The sequence below is a fragment of the Lampris incognitus genome, chromosome 1 (genome assembly GCF_029633865.1).
Source record: "Lampris incognitus isolate fLamInc1 chromosome 1, fLamInc1.hap2, whole genome shotgun sequence".
Lineage (NCBI taxonomy): Eukaryota > Metazoa > Chordata > Actinopteri > Lampriformes > Lampridae > Lampris > Lampris incognitus.
This window is the reverse complement of record NC_079211.1, coordinates 25,262,021-25,287,559: the sequence shown is the minus strand read 5'-3', so window position 1 is coordinate 25,287,559 and position 25,539 is coordinate 25,262,021. Positions and strand designations below refer to the sequence as shown.

At 43.9% G+C, this 25,539-nt stretch overlaps 1 protein-coding gene across 2 annotated transcripts in view; it reads left to right on the top strand.

Annotated features, from left to right (window-relative positions):
* pdgfrb (platelet-derived growth factor receptor, beta polypeptide) overlaps positions 1 to 24,341 on the top strand; it is a 29,908-nt gene extending 5,567 nt beyond the window's left edge. Inside the window, exons 1-23 of one of the 2 annotated variants that reach the window (XM_056295593.1) lie at positions 744 to 777; positions 6,949 to 7,024; positions 7,566 to 7,898; positions 8,206 to 8,463; positions 8,647 to 8,777; positions 9,947 to 10,118; positions 12,078 to 12,258; positions 12,672 to 12,787; positions 13,045 to 13,168; positions 13,498 to 13,706; positions 14,364 to 14,458; positions 14,574 to 14,706; positions 15,003 to 15,107; positions 15,752 to 15,862; positions 16,047 to 16,206; positions 16,407 to 16,573; positions 17,749 to 17,867; positions 18,009 to 18,131; positions 18,325 to 18,436; positions 19,813 to 19,912; positions 20,623 to 20,728; positions 20,960 to 21,258; positions 22,447 to 24,341. In XM_056295593.1, the coding sequence (XP_056151568.1) occupies positions 772 to 777; positions 6,949 to 7,024; positions 7,566 to 7,898; positions 8,206 to 8,463; positions 8,647 to 8,777; positions 9,947 to 10,118; positions 12,078 to 12,258; positions 12,672 to 12,787; positions 13,045 to 13,168; positions 13,498 to 13,706; positions 14,364 to 14,458; positions 14,574 to 14,706; positions 15,003 to 15,107; positions 15,752 to 15,862; positions 16,047 to 16,206; positions 16,407 to 16,573; positions 17,749 to 17,867; positions 18,009 to 18,131; positions 18,325 to 18,436; positions 19,813 to 19,912; positions 20,623 to 20,728; positions 20,960 to 21,258; positions 22,447 to 22,594 (3,384 nt within the window). In that variant the 5' untranslated portion in view covers positions 744 to 771 and the 3' untranslated portion in view covers positions 22,595 to 24,341. Of the gene's footprint in view, positions 1 to 743; positions 778 to 6,948; positions 7,025 to 7,565; positions 7,899 to 8,205; positions 8,464 to 8,646; positions 8,778 to 9,946; positions 10,119 to 12,077; positions 12,259 to 12,671; positions 12,788 to 13,044; positions 13,169 to 13,497; positions 13,707 to 14,363; positions 14,459 to 14,573; positions 14,707 to 15,002; positions 15,108 to 15,751; positions 15,863 to 16,046; positions 16,207 to 16,406; positions 16,574 to 17,748; positions 17,868 to 18,008; positions 18,132 to 18,324; positions 18,437 to 19,812; positions 19,913 to 20,622; positions 20,729 to 20,959; positions 21,259 to 22,446 lie in introns of those variants that run through there. The other variant, XM_056295585.1, reaches the window with a different exon arrangement.
* The last annotated feature ends 1,198 nt before the right edge of the window (positions 24,342 to 25,539 follow it).

Here is a 25,539-nt window from a genome sequence, read left to right as displayed (position 1 = left end):
AGTAGTGAAGACCTCTTTGGGGCCTTAGAGCTGGGTCAAGTGCTTTTGCCAAAAATACATCTTTGTGATGGTGAAAGATATTCTATTTGTCTAGCGCTTTTGGGCACTGTTTATACAACAGCAATGGCAGTGAAATGTGTCCTCTGCTGTCCAATGTTTCCGTCTAGAAGGAGGACACAGAGTAATTCAGTGTGCATGCAAAATTCCAGGGAAGACATAATTCGAAAGGACTTCTGTGTTGCCGCAATTTATTGCCACACCTCGGTTGAAGATAAGCTGGGAGAATAACTGTGTGTGCAGCCCTTCTCCCTTCTTTTGCCAATCAAACGATGGATGATTGATTATAAAGCAAAGATGGGGGCCCCCTGACCAAACCCCACACTCACAAGTGCACACTTGAGCATTTCCTGCTTATAATAAATCAGATTTTGAGGCAGGGGTGTTGATGACATGCATGCAATCTCAAATGAGATCACTTATTTTTTTTTTCCTCGTAAGCCTGTTGTTCATCAATTAGAATTCCAGCTCTGACACCTATATCTATTTGGTACAGATGGGTGTGTGTGTGTGTGTGTGTGTGTGTGTGTGTGTGTGTGTGTGTGTGTGTGTGTGTGTGTGTGTGTGTGCGTGCGTGCGTGCGTGTGTGCGCGCACGCGTGTGTAGGGGTACTTCAAGGCCGCCTGGGGTTGCAGCGGTGCATCATGGCTCTGCTGCTCAGGGACCAGAAGGTTGCTCTCAGGGGGGTTCTTCTGCTCGGGAGGAGTGATAAAAATGGAGGTTTGTTTTAACAAAGACACAGGGTCATTTTTTTCCCAGATGGCATGCCAAAGTCCCACTCCAGAGAGGCACATTCGGAGACCCTGACTTCCTTCTAAAGAAGAGGGATCCAGGAAAAAAAAATATAACAAAGATGATTAATGTGACATGTGCATTTATTCTGCGATGTACCTATTAAAGTGATATCCTTTTAAAAATGTCCTAATAAAGTAAAATATCCACTGGCAAAGGCAGTGTGACTTTTGCCTTGTTATCGGCCCTCGAGCTGTGTGTGATGGAAAGAGATGACCGCAAAATTGGAAATGTTTGTTCTGCAGATCACGTAAACGATTGTCTCTGATGTTGGGCTGTGATTGTGCTCCTTCTGCCGTCCCCACTCAATTCCTTGATGTGGTCGGCACCATAAATTGTATTCTCCTTATTCTTGCTCTGTGTCTGGATGCCCTCTGGCTGTTTTTCCACTGTCTGGTGTTGTCTGCAGTTTTCTTGTGGTGTGTAGTTGGTTTGTCATCCTTTGTCACTGGTCTCATTCTAGTACGCTCGAATGTTGTTTGCTTTTGTCGTGTGTGGTTTTTCCCTGGGCAATTTTTGAAACTTTTTTCTTCTCTACATTTATTTGACTTTGTTTACCTTCTTTTAATCTCGGTGCTGTATTCTTTCTTTCTCCCGCTCGTCTTTCAATGGAGCATCCTTCCATGCGATTGATACTATAGTCATTCCCTCCATGTCTCCAAGTGTGTAGCTGGTGGCGGTGGTGGACTGATGCATCACTGACTCACACCCACACGAGGCCGGAAAGTTTCCCCATACAGGAAGTCAGGGCTCTTCAGCTGTACTGCGGGGAGGCTTTTTGGACATCTTCCTTCTTTTTGTTATTAAATGCATTTTTTTTCTTTCTTTTTTTTCCATTTTTCTTTTTTGCAAAGAACAACATTTCCATTTTGGAAACACTCAGAAAGGCAAGCACTTGGCTGCAAATGCTCGAAAAGTGGTTCCCACCTCATCATGGGCCGCTTCATCGTTGCCAGATGCTTACATATAAATTCAGCCAGCCGTATCGCATATAGATAATCCCAGGAGGGGCATTTCCATCATACAGGCTGCCGAGGGAAGTGAGTTTACACATACTCGTGCTGTTTCCCGGGTCTGTGCGTGGGCTGTGTGCGTCCTGCTGAGGTTGGCTCGAGGGTTCTTGCATGTAAGCGGGTGACACTTAGGGGTGTAGCGAGGTTGAGTATGAACACTGGGAAGGGTCAATCAGCCACCGGTTTCCCAGCATCTATGGGAAAACTCATGCTCAGGGATTTTGGTTCATCCCCGATGGTGATTACTGGGACATCCCAAAAATAAACACCAGCTCCTTTTTTTTTTTCCAACCTCCATGGCTAATCTGTAAAATGAAGTGCCCTACTGGGATAAACAGCAGTTATATTTTTCAGCGAGAAGCCTGAAGCAATCGATATGTCCAATAAGTAATGGAACCAGCAAACTGCCATAACTGTGGTGTCTTAGCAATGAATCAAATCTCAAAACACTGACAGATGTTGATTTTGATGAACAACGGCTCAACCCTGAAAACATTATTTGGGACATTTTGGAGAAGAGTCTCTAAAATATTAATTTACAAAACTGAAGTAAAAACAGTCTGGCTTTCGGATTTCTATTATTTATTTATTTTTCTATAGCATTAGATTATGTTGGACACGCACTCTTCAAGTTAAAAACTTGTGAGTATAACGGGAATGATTCGTCACTCTTTCACTATGAAGAGCCAGCTGTGCTCTTCCTGCCATCATCATTCAAACATGGTGATGCGATAGCAAACTGACCACAAGAGAAGTATTTCCTTTTTGCTATGTGGCCGTTGCATTTGACCCATCCGGTTCTTATTTAAAGGGAAATTATTGTAGTCTGTTTGTATCTGAAGCACAGATTGGCTGATATAGAGCAAGTACATACAAATGTTTGCATCATGGACGTTTTCTTACCATTGACTAAATTGTAAGTCCTCCTTGAAAGCTGTGGAACAGTCTTCACCCTGATCTTGACATCCATTGCCCTTTTCCTGTCCCCGTTAAACAAACATGTAAATGATGGCTATCGTGGTTAGGAGGGTGGTGGCTGCATTACATGAACCCATTGTCTCAGATATTATCGTATTGATTTGTGTCTTGTCACTGTGTGGTTCCAACAGAGAATAGTCCTGTCCCCCCGGGATCAAACTGCTACTAAGTGTTTTTATGAAGTTGGCAGTGTAGAGTTACTGAACTGCTGCCAAACCTTCTTGGCAGATTCTGCAGGGGTTCATTGTTGGGGAGTGTCCTGCCAACCCTCTGACCCTCTTACTCCTGCATAAAATAGTCTGTTCTTTTCTTGCACAAAGATTTGACCAGGGCCTAGATTGCCAAAAGAAGCATGTTAAGTCCCAGCAGATTTTTCCGAGGTTGCACTGCTTTTAAAAATGATTTCAGAGGTGTCTGGTTGGTGTGACGGTCTATTCCATTGCCTACCAACACAGGCATCGCCAGTTTGAATCCCCGTGTCACCTCCGGCTTGGTCGGGCAGCCCTACAGACACAATTGGCCGTGTCTGCGGGTGGGAAGCTGGATGTGGGTGTGTGTCCTGGTCGCTGCACTAGCACCTCCTCTGGTCGGTCGGGGCACCTGTTCAGGGGGGAGGGGGGACTGGGGAGAACAGTGTGATCCTCCCATGTGCTACATCCCCCTGGTGAAACTCCTCACTGTCAGATGAAAAGAAGTAGCTGGTGACTCCACATGTATCAGAGGAGGCATGTGGTAGTCTGGGTGGAGCAGCGACCGGGATGGCTTGGAAGAATGGGGTAATTGGACGGGTACAATTGGGGAGAAAAAGAGGGGCAAAAAAAAGTTTTTTTTTGTTTTGTTTTTTTTAAGTAGACCAGCGGTGAAATGTTGTCTTGGCTTGGTTTCTAATATGAAAACAGAACTCTTTTTGAAATGGTCCATTGCGTCCCTGTGGCCCTTTCATCCAAGACGGTCTATCCCATTTTTGAGGGTCAGACTCCTTCTCAAAGGCCGCTATTCAAAGTCCCCGCTGTCCAGTGGTCAACAGACAGCCTCATCATATTGCATTACCCAAACATTATTTTTCCCTCACTTTCGCCTCCTCTCTGAGCTTTAACATGAAACAGGATTTGAACACACCTAAATTCTTGTTCAACATCAAACGTTTCTGTTTCCTGTCAGTCAGTCGTGTGGTGTGAGGAATCGCAAAGGTGTGTTCTGTAAAAACACATCGCTGTGCAATAACTCCCACACTAGAAGTTGTATAAAAAATTTTTTTAAAATTGCCGAATTACTGAAACTGCACTGACGGCGAGAATGAGACGTGTTGCTTCGTTTTAGTGCCGCCAAGTGAAACATGCCTCTGGTGTCACCGTATTTGTCAGTTGTCACGCAAAATTGTAATCTTTGACACCGAGGTGACTCGTAATCATAAATGTTGATGTACAGCTTCCCCGCGTGACAGCCTCGTTCTGACTGTGCTGTGACCCCTCGAGGATGAGGTGACCCTCCAACGGCCCCCTTGCTCCCGCCATCGTCACCAGTGCGGTCCCCAGTGTATCAGCGGTCCTGGGAAAGTTTCAGAGAAACACTGTGGGAACGTGAACTGTACACAGACACCAATGACGAACAAGGGGGAGGCTATCTTTGTTTGTGTGTGTGTGTGTGTGTGTGTGTGTGTGTGTGTGTGTGTGTGTGTGTGTGTGTGTGTGTGTGTGTGTGTGTGTGTGTGTGTGTCTGCTGGCATGTAGGCAGGAGTGTGTGGCGGTATGACTGTGTTTGTGTGTGTGTTTGTTGTGTGTACGAACATCTTTGTCTGTGTATCAAGTGAAAAAATAAGTTTTATAATCAGTTGAGCTGAAGATATCATTGTGGCGTTGTTGAATACTTTCGGTTAATCAGCTTTCATCCTAATGAGAATCCTCTCGGTTGATTTCAAACCACATGCTGAATAAGTGTCCGGACAATGTTCAAGCTATAGCCCACCTTCTGAAGATAATAAGTATGGTGCAGTTTCTTAAAATAGAAATTACACCATTGGAATGCATCATCAAATAAAACTATTAAGGAGGGGGCCAAAATACTCTCAAGATAGATTTCACAATTTTTCCACTGGCTCCATCGAATGATCCCTCTTTCTCTTTCTCCTCCACCCGCTCTCTTCCCAAGGCACCCCGCTTCCGCCCTCGCTCCTTTTCCCACCCTCTTGCAAGCAGGCCTGTGATCTATCCTTAACTGTTTCCAGACGCCTATGTGCTACACCCCTTCCTCCCCCATCACCCCCACCCCCAAACATAACAACAAACCACCCCTTCCCTATTCATTCTGGATCTCTCCTTCCACACTCCTGTTTTATTATACAGAGGGATCAGTAATTATTTGCCGCTCCCCTGACGAGTGATAGCGGTCAGCGTAGCAGATGAGTATGAAGTCACCTATGATCCAGACGTTGACTTCATTCTGGAGTTCTTGTGTCAGACTGGTCTGATACATGAATAAACACGAATTTATTTGCATCAATTTTCTGTCAAAACATGAAATACAGTTCCCCCATCACTGGGTTCGAGTCCCACTTGTCCTCATTTTCGCTTTTGTTTACAGCAAAACCAATTAATGGCACAGCGAGACACAGGAATACTTTGCGCGCAGCAGAATTGTTGGCCCGAGTGTGTCGCAAAGCAGCACACAGAGACCCGTTTGTTAGTGGACAGAATGGTGATGAACCGAGCACAAAGACAACCTGCTAGACATTGTTACTCTGTCCGGGTGCAACGAGGCATCACAAACCTCCTGAGTAAACCTAATCTGCACCTAAAAAGCTCAGTCAGGAGACTAGGTAGCATAACCAAAGTCAGGCAGCAAGATTATTTTTTGTTTTTTGTTTTTTTACGTTTTTATTTTTATTTTTAGTAACAGGATATAGTTTATCTCATTTTCTCTGTTGCAAACAAATTGTGCTGATGTAAGTTGTGATTTATCATGTAAACTCCCGAATGACTCAACCATGGGTCAAACGAGGCCAAGTGTCTTATTCATCATGATGCTGGGCTAACAGAAAAACATTTACGACATGATCAGAATCCTGAATGTTCAGCCTTCAGTCAACCATGGTTTTTCCAAGTGGATGTCTACAAGTAAAGGTTTTGAATAATGTTTTGGAAACAAGTGAGAAATACTTATCTTTTCAGCAAATTTTGCAACCAAAGAGAATGTGCAAAAATAGCAAAGGATGATCTGACAAGTACTTCACATTCTATTATTCTTGATTTGATTGATGACAAAAGTGATTCAAACCCATTCATTCATTCATTCATTCTCTATACGTGCCAGAGCCAAGCTGGGATTCGGGTAGGGTACAGCAGGTGGCTGTACCCTACCCTAATTGGCTTTGGGAATAGGCAAGAAGACATAGAATCACTCACATCATATTTATACCTACTGACAATTTAGACTCTTCAGATCGCTTAACGTGTATGTCTTTGGCCTGCGGAAGGAATTAGGAGAACTCGGAGGAAATCCATACAAAAATGCAAATTTTACATAGTAGGGCTGAGTTAAAATCCAGGATCCTCATCCGGATAGCGTAGTGGTCTATTCCATTGCCTACCAACATGGGGATCGCCGGTTCAAATCCCCGTGTTGCCTCCGGCTTGGTCGGGCGTCTCTCCAGACACAATAGGCTGTGTCTGCAAGTGGGAAGCCGGATGTGGGTATGTGTCCTGGTCGCTGGCTGCACTAGCGCCTCCTCTGGTCAGTTGGGGCACCAGTTCAGGGGGGAGGGGGAACTGGGGGGAATAGCGTGATCCTCTCACACACTACGTCCCCCTGGTGAAACTCTTCATTGTCAGGTGAAAGGAAGCGGCTGGCGACTCCACTTGTATCGGAGGAGGCATGTGGTAGTCTGCAGCCCTCCCCGGATTGGCAGAGGGGGAGGAGCAGCAACAGGGATGGCTTGGAAGAGTGGGGTAATTGGCCAAGTACAACTGGGGAGAAAAATGGAGGAAAATCCAGAACAAAAATAAAAAAATACAGGATCCTGTTGTTACGAGGCCACATTGCAAACCAGTAAGCCACCATGCCACCCCTCTCAACACAGATGATCCAGTTCAGTGTTGTTGTCTGTTTATAGAACAAAGGCGCTTTGGAGATGTCCACCATGGGGAGTGTGAAGGTGTCCACGCTCTATCTGACATTAATAGTCACAGGTGAGAAGCCAATCTCTAAACACCGACAAGAATGAAAATACACATATGTAAAAAGATCACATGTGGTAATGCAAGGAAGCGAAAAGAGTGACGCTGAGTTTTGGTGGGGCATTTCATGCTTAAACACTTTCAGTGAGGTCTTCAGTCACAAAAGAACATTCAATGACACAGTTATTTCTAAAACGCTCCATGTTTAGTTTGTGTTAGTTAGTGTCCTATAAAGATTAAAACACCTCTTCAAGTGAGGTTAAGCATACCGAATCTTGAATGAAGACACAGAACTGCCCTTTAGAGTTATTTGTTAACTAATTGGCCTCTTCTTCTTTGATGCAAAAGACAAGTGACCTCTGTCATTTTGAATACATCTATCAATGACAAGGTCTCATTAACTTCCCTTTTTACTAATACCAGACAACTCATATCACTCATCCTTTCGTGATAGAACAGGATCTGTCTTGTAGTGTTATTTTAACCTTTGACCCCATGCCTCTGTCAATTTGACCTCCAACTCTGACCTTTTCCATTGTTGTGTCAACTGCAGCTCTGCTGCAAATCTGTCCTCAAGTATGCTGCCTGGAGATCACACCCAGCAACCCGGAGATAATCCTGGTTTCAGGCTCCTCGCTCACTCTCACCTGCTCCGGCTCAGGGAATGTGAGCTGGGGGTTTAAGAGGGAAGATGTGCCTTACTTCCAAATGGAGCATGCTCAGAAGAGAGACCCTACCTGGGGTCAGAACGCCCAAACTGTGAAGACCAGTGACATGTCCAGTGTTTTGACCCTAAGCAATGTAAGCTGGAAACATACGGGGGTGTATGAATGCATTGAAAACATACACACTGAAAAAACCAAGGAGGTGGCTGTCTTTGTACCAGGTAAGGTCTGCTTTACTTTACACTGTTGGCTTGCATTGATTTGTAGAAGATTCCATTCATAAAATATAAATAGCTGACTTTGATTTGATTGATTATGCTGGCAAAAATACCAAACTCCTGTGATGGACTGGCAGTCTGTTCAGTGTGTCTCCCTGCCTGCCGCCCAATGACTGCTGGGATAGGCTTCAGCATATCCATGACCCCGATTGGGATAAACGGCTTGGATATTGGATGGATGGATACCAAACTCATGTAATCCAAAAATAAGATAGTCTGCTCTCCCCCCTTTGTCCCATCCTGTTGCCAGATCCTGAGATGTGGTTCATCGAGAGCGCCCATGGTATGGTAACCAAGACCAGCGAGGTAGGCACCATCCCCTGTGTGGTCACCAACCCCGGCATCAACATTACCCTGTATGAGAAGGACACTGATATGCCTCTTAAGGGGATCTATGTCCCAAGCGAGGGGTACAAGGCACTGCTGGAGGACAGGACCTATGTGTGCCGTGGGGAGCTAAACGGGGAGGTGAAAGAGTCCCAGGCCTTCTACGTCTTCAGTATTGTTGGTAGGTGTCTGGGTTGGGACACGCTTGCTGTAGTAACAATGTTTTCTGCACAGTTTAGCACTTGTTAAACAACAGTGTGGACCAAGGAATGTTATTCTGTCTCAATCATACTTAACAAATTAACTGACAGTGCACCCCCCCACCCCTTCCTCTTCACCCTCACTCCCTTTCTTCCCGTCCCAGTCCCCGATGCTATTGACGCCTACATTAATGCGTCAAAGACGGTGTTGAAGCAGGGGGAGCCTTTGACGGTCAACTGTACAGTCCACGGAGTGGAGTTAGTGTTCTTCTCCTGGGAGTACCCCAATAAAGAAGTGAGTGGGAAGAGAACCGAACAAGGCTTCCTGTTTAACTCTGCTTGTTCTAATCACCCCAAGGCCTCATAACCAAGCCCTAATTGCATCAAGATGTATAGACACACCTACATTTTTCTATCCCCCGTCGAAATCCTACACACCACACGTGGTCCTGATATCAGCATCGACTTCTAATTTGGAAATTAAGGAATCTGATTAGTTTTGGATACTGACGGAGGTGTTCTCAGTAGATAAGTAGAGAAGATGTTGAAAAAAAATTATCTCTCAGATGTGTTGGAATAATATGGAAGCGACTTGGTGACTCATCATCAGGCTCAGACTGATATCTCTCTACCGAGGCACACGTTTTGACTATTTTGTGACTTGTTTTGAAGTTCATGATCTTTGCAGTGTATTATTTGCTCTCTGTCATTTTTTTTTCTCAATACTCCCCAGTATTTGCTATCAGATAAAGTTAGGAATTTCCTAAATCGAAAAAGTCATCCCTGTGACACATCATTTCCTTGAAACTTCAGTGAACACAAGTTGAACCCTATTTGGGATCCTACTCAATGTAATAGGTAAATGTAACAGTACCACTTTACAACAAGCCATACTTTATAAAGAGATTATGGCTTTATTAGTTGTTAATAGCTAATTTATTAATGTGTCATAAATCCGTAACAAGCTTTTACAACACAAAACCTTGTTGAGTTGTCAGGCTGGGAGTCTACATTTTATCAATAAGAGAAATTCTCTATTGGCATTCACTTGGAAACCACATCACCGACAAGGACTGCTGATTCACTTGAAAATGAAAGATGCATTCACAAAAGTCGATTTTTGCTCAGTAGTGATGGCAACTACATTCACATTGGCTTGGTTAGCGATTGAGTTTAGGGTCAAAATGAGGTAATGGTGAGTGAAGTCTGGCTATCTTGGTCTAATCACACGGTTTCCAAGTCTGTGGAGGCTCTTCCCATGTTGTCTCCCAACCTGGCAACCCAAAAAGTCTTCTTATTAATGCATTTTAACGTGTCATGACTGATTTCTAACGTATCATTAAATGATTTATTAACCATTGATAAAGTAATTAGTAACCACTTACAAACCCTTCATAAAGAATGCCTTACTGTAAAGGGCTACCAATGTGACAGCCATATCATCTCCTACCTGCTCCCCTCTAGTCCAAGGAGAGCAAGATTGAGCCACTGACAGACGTCCTGTCCACCATGAGCATGCGCTCCTGCCTGATCTTCCCCCGCGCCACGCTGGCCCACAGCGGCAACTACATCTGTCATGTCCATGAGGACGTCCAGGACCAGAGTGCCTCTGCCAACATCAACATCACCGTCCTTGGTGAGACGGACGCACATGCACACACACACACACACACGCACGCACGCACGCACGCACGCACGCACGCACGCACGCACGCACGCACGCACGCACACACGCACACACACTCGTACAGTGAAAACAAACCTACTCTGGTTAGATTATTATTATGTAGTTTATTTTTGATCAAGCTCTCCCGGGTTTCTCTGTCTCGATGCTCCTTTTATAAATCTTTGCAAGTCCAAGTTAGAAAGAGAGCAATGAACGTTTAACTGGATTTATTTCTGTTGAGGCCGATGTTACTATGAATATAAACTGGTGCTTTGGAATTTTTTGGGGGGCTTTGGTGTGAAATTGACCTCTGCTATGGCACTGAGATGTGGAAAGACCTTTAATAACACTGACTTGACCCTGGTGAACTCTTTAAACGTTTGTGAGAATTGTTCTGAGATCAGATAGTCATGGCAAACAAAATATGCTTCTTTAACTGAGATTCATGTCTTCAACCGTTGACATAAGCTAAGCTTGAGCGTCAAAAACAAATGGACAACTTACCACCAACTAAATTGAGAGTTCAACAAAAAGTGGGATTCATGATAAATGCCTGAGCTTCTCTCCGTCTATGCAAGTTATTCGGTGCAGACGTGTGTGTCTGTGAATGCTTATCCTGCTTCCAGTGAGGTGTGTTATGTTTATGCAAACCTCACAAAACCAAATATGCCTTAACTGCCGTGCTTCATAAAAACGGGCTAGGACAGTTTTGTGGATGGCTCTGGACATCCCAGTGGAAAATACAAACTCTGTCTGGGACACAAAAATTCCTGTGAGTGCAGCAATAGGACGACACACTGACCTTATGCTGACGTCTACATAAGTAATCTAAATGACTCCAATACCTAATCAGTGAGTCAGCTGTTGATCCACTGAATCTGTATTTTGATCAAAGGTTTTGTAAGCCAAAAACAATACTAACTGTCCTCATTTGTTGGTCTTTTGCTCGTTTTATTCCTTAGTATACTAGTCTTTTTTTTTTGGAGTTTCCTCCTTTTTCTCCCCAATTATACCTGGCCAATTACCCTATTTTCCGAGTCATCCCGGTCGCTGCTCCACCCCCTCTACGAAGCCGGAGAGGGCTGCAGACTACCACATGCCTCCTCCAATACATGTGGAGTCGCCAACCGTTTCTTTTCACCTGACAGTGAGGCGTTTCGCCGAGGAGGACGTAGCGCGTGGCAGGATCGCGCTATTACCCCCCCCCCCCCCGAACACCTGCAGACACAGCCAGTTGTGTCTGTAGGGACACCTGACCAAGCCGGAGGTAACATGGGGATTCAAACCGGCGATTCCCGTGTTGGTAGGCAATGGAATAGACTGCTACACTACCTGGACACCCCTCAGTCTACTATTCTATATGTTATTTTGTACTATGTAACAGTGATTTTGAGTTTTATATTCTAAAAATGTGTTATTGTTATGTATTGATGACTACTACCACTACTTTTGGCTGCTCACATTAGGGATCGCCACAGCGGATCATCCGTTTCCATCTCTTCCTGTCCTCTGCATCTTCCTCTGTCACACCAGCCACCTGCATGTCTTCCCTCACCACATCCATAAACCTCCTCTTTGGCCTTCCTCTTTTCCTCTTCCCTGGCAGCTCCATATTCAGCATCCTTCTCCCAAGAGACCCAGCATCTCTCCTCCACACATGTCCAAGCCATCTAAATCTTGCCTCTCTTGCTTTGTCTCCAAACCGTCCAACTTGAGCTGTCCCTCTAATATAATTATTCCGACCCTTTTTGTCATCAATAGATAGATTGTTATCTATTGATGACAAAAGCAAAATTAAGTTTTATTGAATTAAAGTAATAAAGCTGAGTTAAGGAAGATGTTTAATTTTAGTTTTTTCCAATTTCCATTGGACATGTCATATAACAAGAGGGTGTTGTTTGGTTGACGGTATCACCTCTCCCTCCTCAGAACGAGGCTTTGTGGATCTGAGACCTGTTCAGAAGCCGAGTGTTTCTGCACAACTGCATGAAAATGTGGAGCTAAGAGTCGAGATTGAGGCTTACCCATCACCTCAGGTCCACTGGAGCAAAGATGGCGCCACCATTAAAGGAGAGAAAACCATCACCATGAGGCAGGAGCATGAGACCAGGTGGGATGTGGGACTGGCCTGGGGTTCAAAATTCTCAAATAGCAGTGTAGTTTTTTTTATTACCTAATCAAAGACCCCAGCATACTGTTATCATACCTTTACACAGCAGTGCAGTTGATCTTAAGTGAATGGCAGTCAGAAATCAGCATGGATCCGAGGTTAGTTTCACAACCTCTGGACTCATCTAGTCTCTGTCAGTCAACAAAAGATAAGGGCAGACAGAGTAATGTGATACTCTCTAGAGAGCAAACCAGCATCAGTCAGCACCCCACAGGAACCATAAACATAAGATTTCTTGTCAACGTTCTGCAGAGCAAAACATTAGAAGATAGTATTTCACGTTGTTTATTCCATGTCTCCATGTTTCTCCTCAATTCATTACACCCACCGCCTTCTTACCTCTGCCCCCTTAGGTACGTCAGTATTCTGACCTTGGTGAGGGTGAGGATGGACCAGAAGGGCCTCTACACTATTCTTGTCACCAACGGAGATGACACAAAGAACGTGACCTTTGACCTGGAGGTTCAAGGTGGAAGCCCTTTCTGATAAAGTTTAAATTTTTGCGCTGCGAAGGCTAATCGTCCTCATTTCGTTTTGTCCTCAGTCCTCATTACCCGTATCAAAATCAAAACTCTAAAAGAAACTGAAGTTCAGGATGAACTATGCATGTGGGGGCGTCAGGAAGAGACTATTGTGTAACACCACTGCTCTTGTAATATCTCGCCAGAGCTCATTGTTTATCCATGTCTCCAATGATTGATAGCTGTTTTGTCCCCTTGTGTGTAGTTCCCTCCCAGATTAAAGACCTGACTGACCACCACCTCCCAGGGAAGAAACACTTGGTGACCTGTGAAGCTGAAGGGGTCCCATCCCCAGTCATTCAGTGGTACAGCTGTGACAGCATGCTCAAGTGAGTCCTGTCTGCCAATTTATCACTAATGGTGATCTGTCACACATTGAACACTAGGGGGCTGACCATACAAAAGTTTGTTTTTGCTTTCTGCCAACAGCGATGCATCACTCGTTCTGAAACCCTGCATACTGATACTGCTGTAGATAAATAAGCATCAGTCCTATTACACAACTGTAACCTATAATAGGTGTGACCAGTGGGTTACGTCCTCTGCATCTGGCACCGCAGTGCAGACCAACTGCAAGTGACACCTGTTAAAAAAGACAGCATTCAGCATTCAGGCATAATGATACAAAGCTGTACTCTGATTATATATCCCATCCAAGGTGTAGCAACGGGACCACCCTTTGGCAGCCCCTCATACTGGACCCAGAAACCCTCAGCATCCACACCAACATTAGCTACAATGCGACCCGTAAAATTAACCAGGTTCGGAGCCAAGTGACCTTCCACAAGCCCCAGCAGGTCACAGTCCGTTGTGAGAGCAGCAATCAGGGAGGTTTTGACAGACGAGATGTCAAACTGGTGTCCCACAGTAAGTGTCATGAGAAGCTGTGCCGCTTGTGCATGCAGGACTGGATGTGTATGTTGAATATCAGCAGGGGTTGCTGAATGGAGACAGGCCAGCAGAAGTGTTTTTGTTGACTTGGCTCACACTTGCAGGGAACAGTATCTCCTTGTTAACTTTGAAAGCATCCTACTATACATATACCATTTCTGTTTACATCCTCATTATTGTTCACACTTGCACTTTTTTTTTTACCTCATAACCAGTTAATCTGTTTAGTTTTATTGGAAATAGTAGCTTCATTTTGGGTGTGAATGTTGACACTTGGGTAAAATGTTCTGACTGAATATCATAAGCAGCAGTGGAGTATGTGCACTATGAATGTATTGATGCATGCTCAGTAATCCAGGTAAGGAAATCACAGAAAGTTGAATCAGTTCATCTGGACATGTTTATTGGGAGAAACATTTCATCACTCATCTAAGTGACTTCTGTTATAGTTGCAACTATGCAATGAATGAGACTGAAGAAGTCACTTAAATGGGTGATGAAACATTTCTCCAAATAAACGTTGTGTCCAGATGAACTGATTCAACGTTTTGTGGTGCACTTATGAATGTGAAATCAAACAGCAAACTCTCAAAAAGTGTAAATATCCTGGTCAATTTCTTTCTTCTGTTGCAGCGCTATTCTCCCAGGTGGCAGTATTGGCTGCTGTTCTAGCGCTGGTTGTCATCATCATTATTTCCATCATCATCCTCATCGCTGTATGGAGGAAGGTGAGAGTTAGGGAACTGGACTCTGAATATTCCCAATTTCCCTTACTCAACAGCCCAAAACAGAAACCCAATTTTGGTGCAATTTTGAAGGAACGAGCTTGTTGCGTGTTTTCAGAAGCCTCGCTATGAAATCAGATGGAAGGTTATTGAGTCGGTGAGCCTGGATGGTCATGAGTACATCTATGTGGACCCCATTCATCTGCCTTATGACTTGGCCTGGGAAATGCCCCGAGACAACCTGGTGCTGGGTGAGTCATCTGGGAAAAGGGGGTGGTGAGTGATAGCGTGGTAATGGATGTTTCACTGTCCATGCACTTAATGATTTAACTGAATGACCCCCTTAGTTTAAGGTTGTTTCATGTATTCCCCATTCATTGACAGATGATCTGCCATTGTCAAAAGCGTGCAGTATATAGTGCAAACCAAACTCCAGCCTATCTGTCATTTTAACTACCATCAGGTTTTCTTTCCTCTTATTTAGGTGCAATGGGTGGTGAGTGTTTCATTCTAACTCTCCTCTATTGAATTCTTCTTTGTATTCCAGGTCGTACTCTTGGATCAGGAGCCTTTGGCAGGGTGGTCGAGGCAACTGCGCATGGTCTCAGTCATTCTCAGTCTAGCATAAAAGTGGCAGTGAAAATGCTGAAATGTAAGCCATAACATGTAACGACACTGCACAAAGCCATTTCATTTAGTATTCAACATGTACGACAACAGAGAGATAACGGCACAGAGAACCCTGCATCGATGTCAAACACTGTGACGCAGCTGACATGTTCTTACGATATGGGAGCATAGATTTCATCCAGCACCCTGGTGTGCTTTAAGTTGGGTTGCCAATCAGGCTGTACTTTCAGCCAACATGTCATTGTGTAGTTTGGCAAGGCAGCAATGTATCCTGGTCTGGCTGCCATGTGTGGTTCCCCTGTTCTCACTCCTATCCCCCCCACTGGTTTTCTTTCACACATAGTATCTCTCTCTCTCTCTCTCTCTCTCTCTCTCTCTCTCTCTCTCTCTCTCTCTCTCTCTCTCTCTCTCTCTCTCTCTCTCTCTCTCCCTCTTTGTCTCTCTCGCTCTTTCTCTTTATCTCTTTCTTGCTCACTCTCGCTCTCTCTCTCTCCCTCTTTTTCTCTTTGTCTCTCTCTCTTTGTCTTTGTCTCACTCGTTCTCTGTCCCTCCCACTTTCTCTCTCTGTGTCTGTTTGTCTCTATCTCGCTCTCTCTCTTGCACTCTATCTCTCTTTCTCTTTGTCTCTCTCTTTATCTCTCTGTCTGCCGCTCTCTCCTCTTTCAGCCACCGCCAGGAGGAGTGAGACGCAGGCTCTGATGTCTGAGTTGAAGATCATGAGTCACCTGGGTCCTCACCTCAACATTGTAAACCTTCTAGGTGCCTGCACTAAACAGGGTGAGTGTCCCATCTTTTGTGTGGTCCCCTGTACACCAGAGATACACAGTCAGAGTTGCACTCGAAGTTAGCAAAAAAAAAAAAAAGAAAAAATGTCCGTGCCATGCAAGGTTCAGTCCGGGTATGGTAAATCCCAAATATCTGATTTGATGTGTAAAGTGTTAATTTCTCTTCTGCCGTTCAGGTCCTCTGTACCTGGTGACGGAGTACTGCCGCTATGGTGACCTGGTGGACTACCTGCACAGAAACAAGTACACCTTCCTGCAGTACTACGCTGAGAAGACCCAAGAGGACTCGGGCTGCCGCATCTCTGGAGGGAGCACCCCTCTCAGCCAAAGGAAAGGGTGAGCACAACACACAGATTATGCCATTCAGAGCTGTACAAAGTACTGCTGGGTACAGGGCTGTGTCATTTGTGAAACCTCTCTGTTATAGACATCGTTTTCCACATGAAGTTCGACACGGTCAAGGCACAACGAAAGGAATGTCGATCTTGGCTCCCTTGGCTGAATTCTGTTTTTCTAAATTGTCTCCCTTTCCTCAGCTACGTGTCTTTCGGCAGTGAGTCCGATGGAGGCTACATGGATATGAGTAAAGATGAGCCCTCAGTCTACGTACCCATGCAGGAGCAGAAAGACTCCATCAAATATGCAGACCTCCAGCCATCCCCCTATGAGTCTCCTTACCAGCAGGACCTCTACCAGGAGCAAGGTTTTAGGCTCTGCACACACACACACACACTCACACACACACACACACACACACACACACACACACACTCACACACACACACACACACACACACACACACACACACACACACACACACACACACACACACACGACTGCACGTGTGTGCGTTTAGGAATGTCTGTGTGAGCACGTGTATTAGTGTTTCTGTATCATTATGGTTAGCTGTGTATTCAGTGTCACGTTAGATCATACAGAATTTTCCAACTTGGGTAAAGAAAACAGTGATTAAGGTGGCCACACCATGTGCAAAGGAAATGAGAGAATAACACATTATGTTAAAGCGCCATATAATGTAGGTCAGAAAAGTATCTGTCTGTCTGCTAGATAAACTGAAAGCATGTTAAGCTTGGAAAGAGACACTGGCCTACAACAAGACATTTTTCTCCCCTGAAACTTGTCTTTTTGATTAATAAACTCTAAATGGTAAAATATGCAGCAATGCATATTGAAGAGATATTGCACAGGTCAGTGAAGGCAGTCAGGGAAGTGAATATTGACAAAACGTACTTTATGATACATGGGCCTTTGTTTGTTTGTTTGCTCTCATTTTAACCCATGCAGTCAGCAGTACCAGTATAGTAGAAAGGGGGTGGGGGAAGGGGGTGGGGGATCCCCAGAACAAGTATACTTTACCTCAGTAAAAAAATTATTTGTGGGGTGTCTGGGTGGCATAGCGGTCTATTCCTTTGCCTACCAACATGGGGTATTACCTCTGGCTTGGTCAGGTGTCCCTACAGACACAATTGACCATGTCTGTGGGTGGGAAGCTGGATGTGGGTGTGTCCTGGTCACTGCACTAGCACCTCCTCTGGTCAGTCAGGGCGCCTGTTTGGGGGGGGGGGGTAGCGTGATCCTCCCACACGCTACATCCCCCTGGTGAAACTCTTCACTTTTAGGTTCAAAGAAGCAGCTGGCGACTCCAGATATATCAGAGGAGACATGTGGTAGTCTGCAACCCTCCCTAGATTGGCAGAGGGGGTGGAGCAGTGACCGGGATGGCTTGGAAGAGTAGGGTAATTGGCCGGACACAATTGGGAAGAAAAAGGGGGGGGGGAATAACAATTTGTTATATCATCCTCTTTTCCTCTTTTCTTCTGCCTTTACTTGACTTGCCATCTTGTCGGCATGCCTAGGTGGAGTCAGGGTGGAGTCAGCTATGGTCATCAGTGACTCCCCAATTCTCAGCTACGATGATCTTCTGGGCTTTAGCTACCAAGTGGCAAAGGGCATGGAGTTCCTCGCCTCTAAGAATGTGCGATATGAAAGATATTACATACTAATTGGTTGGATATGTTTGATTCAAGCCTTATATTGTGTATAGCATGCATGCATTTTGCTAAATGTATTATCTAATGTAATTCATCGCATCTGAATTTAATTCATTCCACCCCAGTGCGTCCATCGCGATCTTGCAGCCAGGAACGTGTTGATCTGTGAGGGTAAACTGGTGAAAATCTGCGACTTTGGCCTGGCAAGAGACATCATGCATGACTCCAACTACATCTCAAAGGGCAGTGTAAGTGGTAGACTTATCACACATGGATCAGTTTCAATAAACACGATACACGATACAAAATGTGGATCTGGCAGGGTCAATGTCAAATGGGGGTTTGTGCGACAGCTGGTAGCAAGCTCACCTCTCAAAACGCTTCTCATTTCATGATGCATTGCTGAGTTTATCTGTTTTTGTTTTTGTTTTTTTCTCTTAGACCTTTCTGCCGCTGAAGTGGATGGCACCAGAAAGTATCTTCCATAACCTCTACACCACTTTGAGTGATGTGTGGTCATATGGCATCCTCCTCTGGGAGATCTTTACCTTGGGTCAGTCCACACACACACACACACACACACACACACACACACACACACACACACACACACACACACACACACACACACACACACACACACACACACACAAGCAGTTAAGGCAAGATAACATTGTTTAAGCTCAAATCCGGGGGGAAATATTTAAGTTAAATGGAGCTCTGTATGTTGTGTGGACACAAATAAATAAAAATGTCTCTGAACTGACATTTCCTTCATTCCATATAGTCTGTTTAATGCATGTAATTGGTATACTTTAGTGCAATTATCTATAGTAAAGAAAAAAATGACGTCAAGCAGGGGCTTTTCAGACTATTGCGAGCTGCGTATCTGATTGCCAATCCTTTTGGTTTTTTGAAGGCTCATATGAGCTCTTCCTATTGTTAGCTACTGTCAAGGTTTTGAAACCGATGCTTTTCTCACTGGTAGTTTTGTAAATAAGCACTTTTAAAACTGTCTTCAATCCACCTCTCAAGATATTTTGCACTCCCCACGGTAACACGGGTACCTTCTATTTAATGTAAGACTGTTTAGTGAATTTTGATAGAAAATGAAATAGCATCAATACCTACTTTGTCTTTAGGGGAAGATTCTTGTTTTGTTCTCAGTCTGCATTTGACTTTCAATTTACTCTCAGTTCCATTTTCTGTCCTTATTCGTATCTCTCAGTGTTCATAGATGACATGGCTTGTGGTGCTTTCTTTGCGTGCACACAGCCACTTGTGTTTCAAAAGTCGATATATTTTGGCAAATGACGTTTCCCCACATTTGTAATGTAATTTATTTATTTGGTTTAGGAGAGAAATTGTCAGCTGACAAACCACTTTGTCAATTTCAAGTCAAGTCAATTTTATTTGAATAGCTCATTATTACAAATGCCAAATTTGCCTCAGTGTGTCAGGCCGGGAGCAGGAATTGAGGGCCCAAATGCAGACAGTGGAGACGGGCTGGGCTAGAACTGTGCTTTAATAAAGTAAACAAACTTTCAAAAAAACAGGAGAGGTTGGTACAGGCAGCAAGGAAGGCTCGAGACAAGGGATGAAGCCTCCAGCTACCAAAAGTTAAACATAACCTGGGGGAATATAACTGCTGGGGAGCCAATCAGGGAATGGGGATCAGGTGAGCAAGGCAGGGCAGGGGCAGAAATGGCAAGCCAATCAGGGAATGGGAACAGGTGAGTAAAGCAGGGGCAGGAACACAACCATGACACAGTGCGCTTGGCAGCAATACAACATCCTGTCCTTAAACCCTCACATCGGATAAGGAACAACTCCCTAAAAAATGTTTAATTTAAGAACTGTTAAGGCTATGCATGCTTCAGGTTTCATAGCATAGTTAGATTTTAAGTTATCTTCAAATTGTTTTTGCAGGAGGAACTCCCTACCCTGACCTGCCCATGAATGAGCTGTTCTACAGTGCCTTGAAAAGAGGCTACCGAATGGCCAAACCCAATCATGCATCTGATGAGGTGTAAGTGTCATAATCACCAATTCATCAAATAACTGCAATCATTGAATAATTCTCAAATCATTTAAAATCCTATCCTTATTGTTTTTTAACCTTTGCCTTTGAATGAGTTCCACTTATACCTATTTGTAGAATATGCCTTGCACTGAAACTGTCTCTAGATAAGCTTTAGGTAGATTTTTATAAATCCTTAAAATACAATGCTTTTGCAAACATTAAAATTGAATTCCTCCTCCCATTGCTTGTAGATTGCAGCCTTCATTCCCTCCTCTCATATTATTTGCTTTTTGTTTGTTAGTAAGCACCTAGTATTGCTTATCCTCTATCCATGACTGTCCTATAGCCATATTTTGTGACAAGTAGTCCTTCGTGCTTCAAGATGTCCGTAACATGGTTAAATTATGGTAATTTCCCCATTATATCTGTGCAATTGTGCCTATTTTCAGTCACATGTTTGTCATACTTTGTTGGCTGGATATCCTGTGGTGGTTTTTAATCTTCACTTAGACCAAATATAGCTACGCCTGGATTTTATGTTTCCAATCTGTTCACTCAGGATGTATGTTGATGGAGGTCTAAAGGTGGTGGGGGTGGGGGGGAGGGGTGTCTTTCACTAACATTATATGATTAGGATAAAATTTTATCGTGGGGAAATATAATGAAAAAAAGGGAGAACTTTTTTTTGATCAATGTTATTACGTTCGGTGTTGCAGTTATGAAATCATGAAAAAATGTTGGGATGAGAAGTTTGAAAAGAGACCTGAGTTCTCCTTTCTGGTCCACACCATGGGGAACCTGCTGACGGAAAGCTATAAAAAGGTATTATATCTATTCTGTATCTATTCTGTATCTAAAAGGTATATATCTATGTTTATTCTCATGATATTGTCGCCACTGATAGCCTGTCACCAGGTGTGTTACGGTACAGTGTGACCATCCATGTTTGAGTCAAATGAGTTCTAAAAATAAATAAATAAATAAATGGTTATTTAGAGTGTGGACATTGCTTGCACAGTATAATCGCTGAACTATATTCTTTCTTGACAACAGAGCTACAGTCAGGTCAATGACAGCTTCCTGAAGAGTGACCACCCGGCAGTTGCCCGCACCAAACCCAGAATGTCCTCTCCCTTTCCCATGGTCAACCCAGCCTTTGGTCCTTCCTCCCCCTCTGCTCTCTCCATCCCCCCTGATCCATATAACCATGACCCTGTCAATGAAGACTTCAGACAAGAAGAAGAAAGAGAGGAAGTTATTACTTCGTACAACGAGTACATCATTCCCATCCCGGACCCCAGGCCTGAGGAAGTGCTCACAGATGCAGACATGCCATCAGAAAGCCCCACAAGGTACGCCTGCCCAACATCTAGGCTGACCCAAAAGACCTGCAGATGTGTGCTAAATACAACATTTGCAAGAAAGATGAGGCATATTTGTTTAACAAGACCAGCTTTTTTTCGCTGACCCACACCCACTCAGCCAGATGTTGAGTTGAGACAATAGCTCTATTATGTTACTGTGGCTACAGAGGAAGTGTGTTTGCAGCAAATTTAAACAGTCAAGCCAGGTCGGTTGTAACGTTGTAGTTGTTTCAAAGGTCTGAAACATCCTTGGCTTCTCCTGCAAACGGGGTTTCACAGTGCCCCCTAGTGAACCCCCGGGAGTGGGCCTGCAGTATATCCCAGAGCACTGCAAACATGAAGCAGCATACAATCTTAAAAGTAGACTGACTACGTGAGGTTTTACGTTAATTCTGCAGTCCTCTAAACATGTTATACTGAAAAGATATGGCGTTGGTCTGAACTTCCACACTATTTACACCCAGTGCCTGGTATTCTATGAAGATTAGTTGTCCACTGTAAACAAAGAAAGTCACTGTTGACAGACTTATTTGAGAGAGAGAGAGGGAGCGAGAGAGAGAGAGGGGGAGAGAGAGGGGGAGTGTGGAGGGGTACTTCAAGGCTGCCTGGGGTTGCAGCAGTGTGTGTGTGTGTGTGTGTTTGTGTGTGTGTGTGTGTGTGTGTGTGTGTGTGTGTGTGTGTGTGTGTGTGTGTGTGTGTGTGTGTGTGTGTGTGTGTGTGGCTGCAGTTAGCCATAGTAGTCACTGTCTGATCTGCTCCAGTTTTTTCCCGCTTGACACAAGTTTAGGATATAAAAACCATCAATCATTGATTGACTGTAAAATTCAGTAACATTACTTTTTCCCTTTGGCACAAGTGTGGTTGTGTTACATTACATTACAAAATGATAGTCTTTAACTCATTGTGACATGGCCTACTTGGAAGGGGGAAGCTGCTGAAGGCCTGGGGTGGAACCAGTTTTTGTTTTAGCTTTTCTTGAGCTTTTATTTTTTTGCCTGGGCCTGTAGGGGGTAAAGGGCTGTTGGTCTCACACCGAATGTTGTTAAAAGTAGAATTAATCTCAAGGTGCGTGCTTCTACTTCAGGCTGTCTAATGAATATTAGCCATGGCCTGTCCATGTGTGAGTCTCCAGTTAGAGAAAGGCAGTACTTTTATGTTTTTCTCTGCTGCCCTCAGCTCTCTGGCTCTGGAGGAAGAGACTGACTCCATGTCTGAGGACACAGCTGAGACCCTTCCAGAGGAGGACCGGCTGGAGGAAGCCAGCGAAAGAGATGCACTTCTGGGCTCCTCCGGGTCTCCTGAGATAGAGGACAGCTTTCTGTAGCCTGATGTTGCAAGACTGAGAAAATAGATCATATTTCTGGGAAATAATTCCTGCTGGTTTTTAGAATTCCTCACAGAGGGAGTGCAACAGAAAAAGAGAATGTAGCCAGCTTTATAAACTTCAGTAAGCGCTCATCATTAATGGTGTATACCCCTCTTTTGAGCTTGAGTATTACAGATAGTACTTCTGGCGCTACAGCATCACTAGAAATCGAGAATACAGCGTCAAAGCTCAATTTGTTCTTGGCTAGACCTTGTGTAAATATGTTGCTCTCATAATACTAGCTGAATTTGTTGAAACCTATGGGATTAGAGATCTTTGATTTAAAATTGCTCTGATTTAGGCAAACTATATCATTTTTGTTTATCAGTGCTTTATGTAGAAATGCTTAAACATGAATTTCATCTTATCGCCTTCTTTTTTGTAGATATTGTAACTTTCCACAACTGTTGATGTCTGCAGTTTTAAATAGATAGTTCCATACATTCGAAGTTGCCGGCAGTTGCATTCAGCATAGTGTTTCTTCATTCAGTGTTATTTTCATCAAGCGTTGTCCTTTATGCATTATATTCGGAATATGACAATATGGAAAAATTCTAGATGCACTGTTATGTTTGAGGTTTAGCTTTCATTTGAATTACACATACAGACTGAATGTTTTGTGTGGAGTAATTCACATAGATTTGAACCCGTTTTGCACTTTATTAGGTTTAGGAAAACAAACATTTGCATTAAAAACACAAAACGTAGGCATCCGGGTGGCATAGCGGTCTATTCCATTTCCTACCAATACGGGGGGATGGCTGGTTTGAATCCCTGTGTTACATCCAGCTTGGTCAGGCGTCCCTACAGACACAATTGGCCATGTCTGTGGGTGGGAAGCTGGATGTGGGTATGTGTCCTGGTCAGTGCACTAGCGCCTCCTTTGGCCGGTCAGGGCACCTGTTTGGGGGGGCTGCTGGGGGAATACCATGATCCTCCCATGTGCTACGTCTCCCCGATGAAACTTCTCACTGTCAGATGAAAAGAAGCGGCTGGCGATGCCACATGTATTGGAGGAAGCATGTGGTAGTCTGCAGCCCTCCCCGGATCGGCAGAGGGGGTGGAGCATTGACCGGTACGGCTCGGAAGAGTGGGGTAATTGGACAGGTCCAATTGGGGAGAAAAAGGGGGGAAAATCCAAAAAAAAACAAAAACACAAAAGGTACTTTGTATAGAGACAGAATGATAAAACAGTCATCAGGGGGGGTCCTGATTTAGATATGTAGGCAAAATTAATACTGACACTAAGTTCTTTTATGATGACATTTACTGACCTTAGAAATAAATATTCCAGCATATCACTGCCTTATCACAAGATGCATCAAAACTGTACCTTTGTATTGAACAGGTGTGAATGAATTTGTCTTTCAGCTATCGGGTATTTTTGCTTGCTGAGGAAAGGGTATGAAGGGCTAGTATGTTAGTATCCTCATGTCTCAGTTGTGTATGTGTACATTTGCATTTCGACGTCACTTGCATTGTTTAATATTCACTCACCATGGTACTGTTTTCATTTCTTACACTACCATTTACAAAAAACAATGTTATGCTTACTTGTTATTGTTGTTATACAATTTAGAGGGCAGAAGATTACAAACTGTGTCACAAGCTACGGTACCAAAGTGTCTCAAACGTTTACAAATGTATTTTTATATGCGGTATTTTATATGATCCAAATGTCACAATAAATTGTTATCAGTGTTTTCGTGGACTTGAGTCTTTTATGAAAAAACCGTCATTTATCTTCGTGACATTACATTAATTTCATGTCATTTGCTTTGTGTGGAATTGTAAGATTTCAAATTCACCAACTATTTGACATTTCTTTCATTTGCAGAAAACATTGTATGCCACCCTGGTAGAAAGCCTTTGATAGATATTTATAAAGGCTTCCCAGAACTCTTCAGCTATTTTTCAGCCCAATATTTATGAGAAACCGCGCAACCATTAAAACCTATTTATAAACAGCTGTTTTTCCGAAGATGTTAATTGTTCTTTGGTGCTGTGGAAGATAATTTCTAGTCCAACATATTCACAATGACTTTCTACATTCGTCCATCTCTTGATTAATTCGCAAGCTCAGATTTCCCGAACGCCATTTCACACTTCCGCCTTGCCTTTCCCAGAAGACCGTGCCCTGCTCAGCTGAAAAGCATGGAGGTCATGGTTAGGCGGTAAATTAAGAGACGATTAGTCTCAACTCCATGTTTTGCTGGGGGAGAATTACTTGCTTCTGGAGAAAATTGGCTTTGGGTCATTAGTTTTATCAGGGTGATTCTTCCAGATGATCTTAATACATCTTCCAGTAGATCATAATATATGGAATACGGAATACATATGCGTGAATGAGAGGGAGGACAGTGGAATGGTGAGGATGCAGGGAGTAGAGGAGATGAAGGCATATGAGTTTAAATACTTGGGGTCTGTCATGTACCGGTTTGGCATGTAAGGGCACCCGTATGTATGTGACGTCACCTGTTGACGTGGGGAGAAGCGCGAGGAATATTGTTCGGGCAGTCTTGCAATACGGTGGAATAAAGCAAGCCACGTTAGGCATTGTGTAATAACGGTGTGCCCAATCATTTATAATCAATGACATCTAAATAAGCATATAGGTGGGAATAACGGATCAGAACAATGGCGACGAGTGATGTACCGAGCCTAAGCTAAGTGATGAGCTAAAGTTCGTAACGTTTAGTTAGATCTGAAGTGTAGCTAACAGTTGTAGCTAGCTAGCGCGGCAGCATGGAAAAGACAGCATGCGTACCGGCGTTTGATTGCTACTCCGACCCGGCGACTTTGGGGCCGCGGTGGACAAGATGGCTAATGTCATTTGAACTGTTTGCTGATGGGAAAGGTCTGATCATCGATGATAACACCGAGGATGCAGTGAAGCAGCGCCG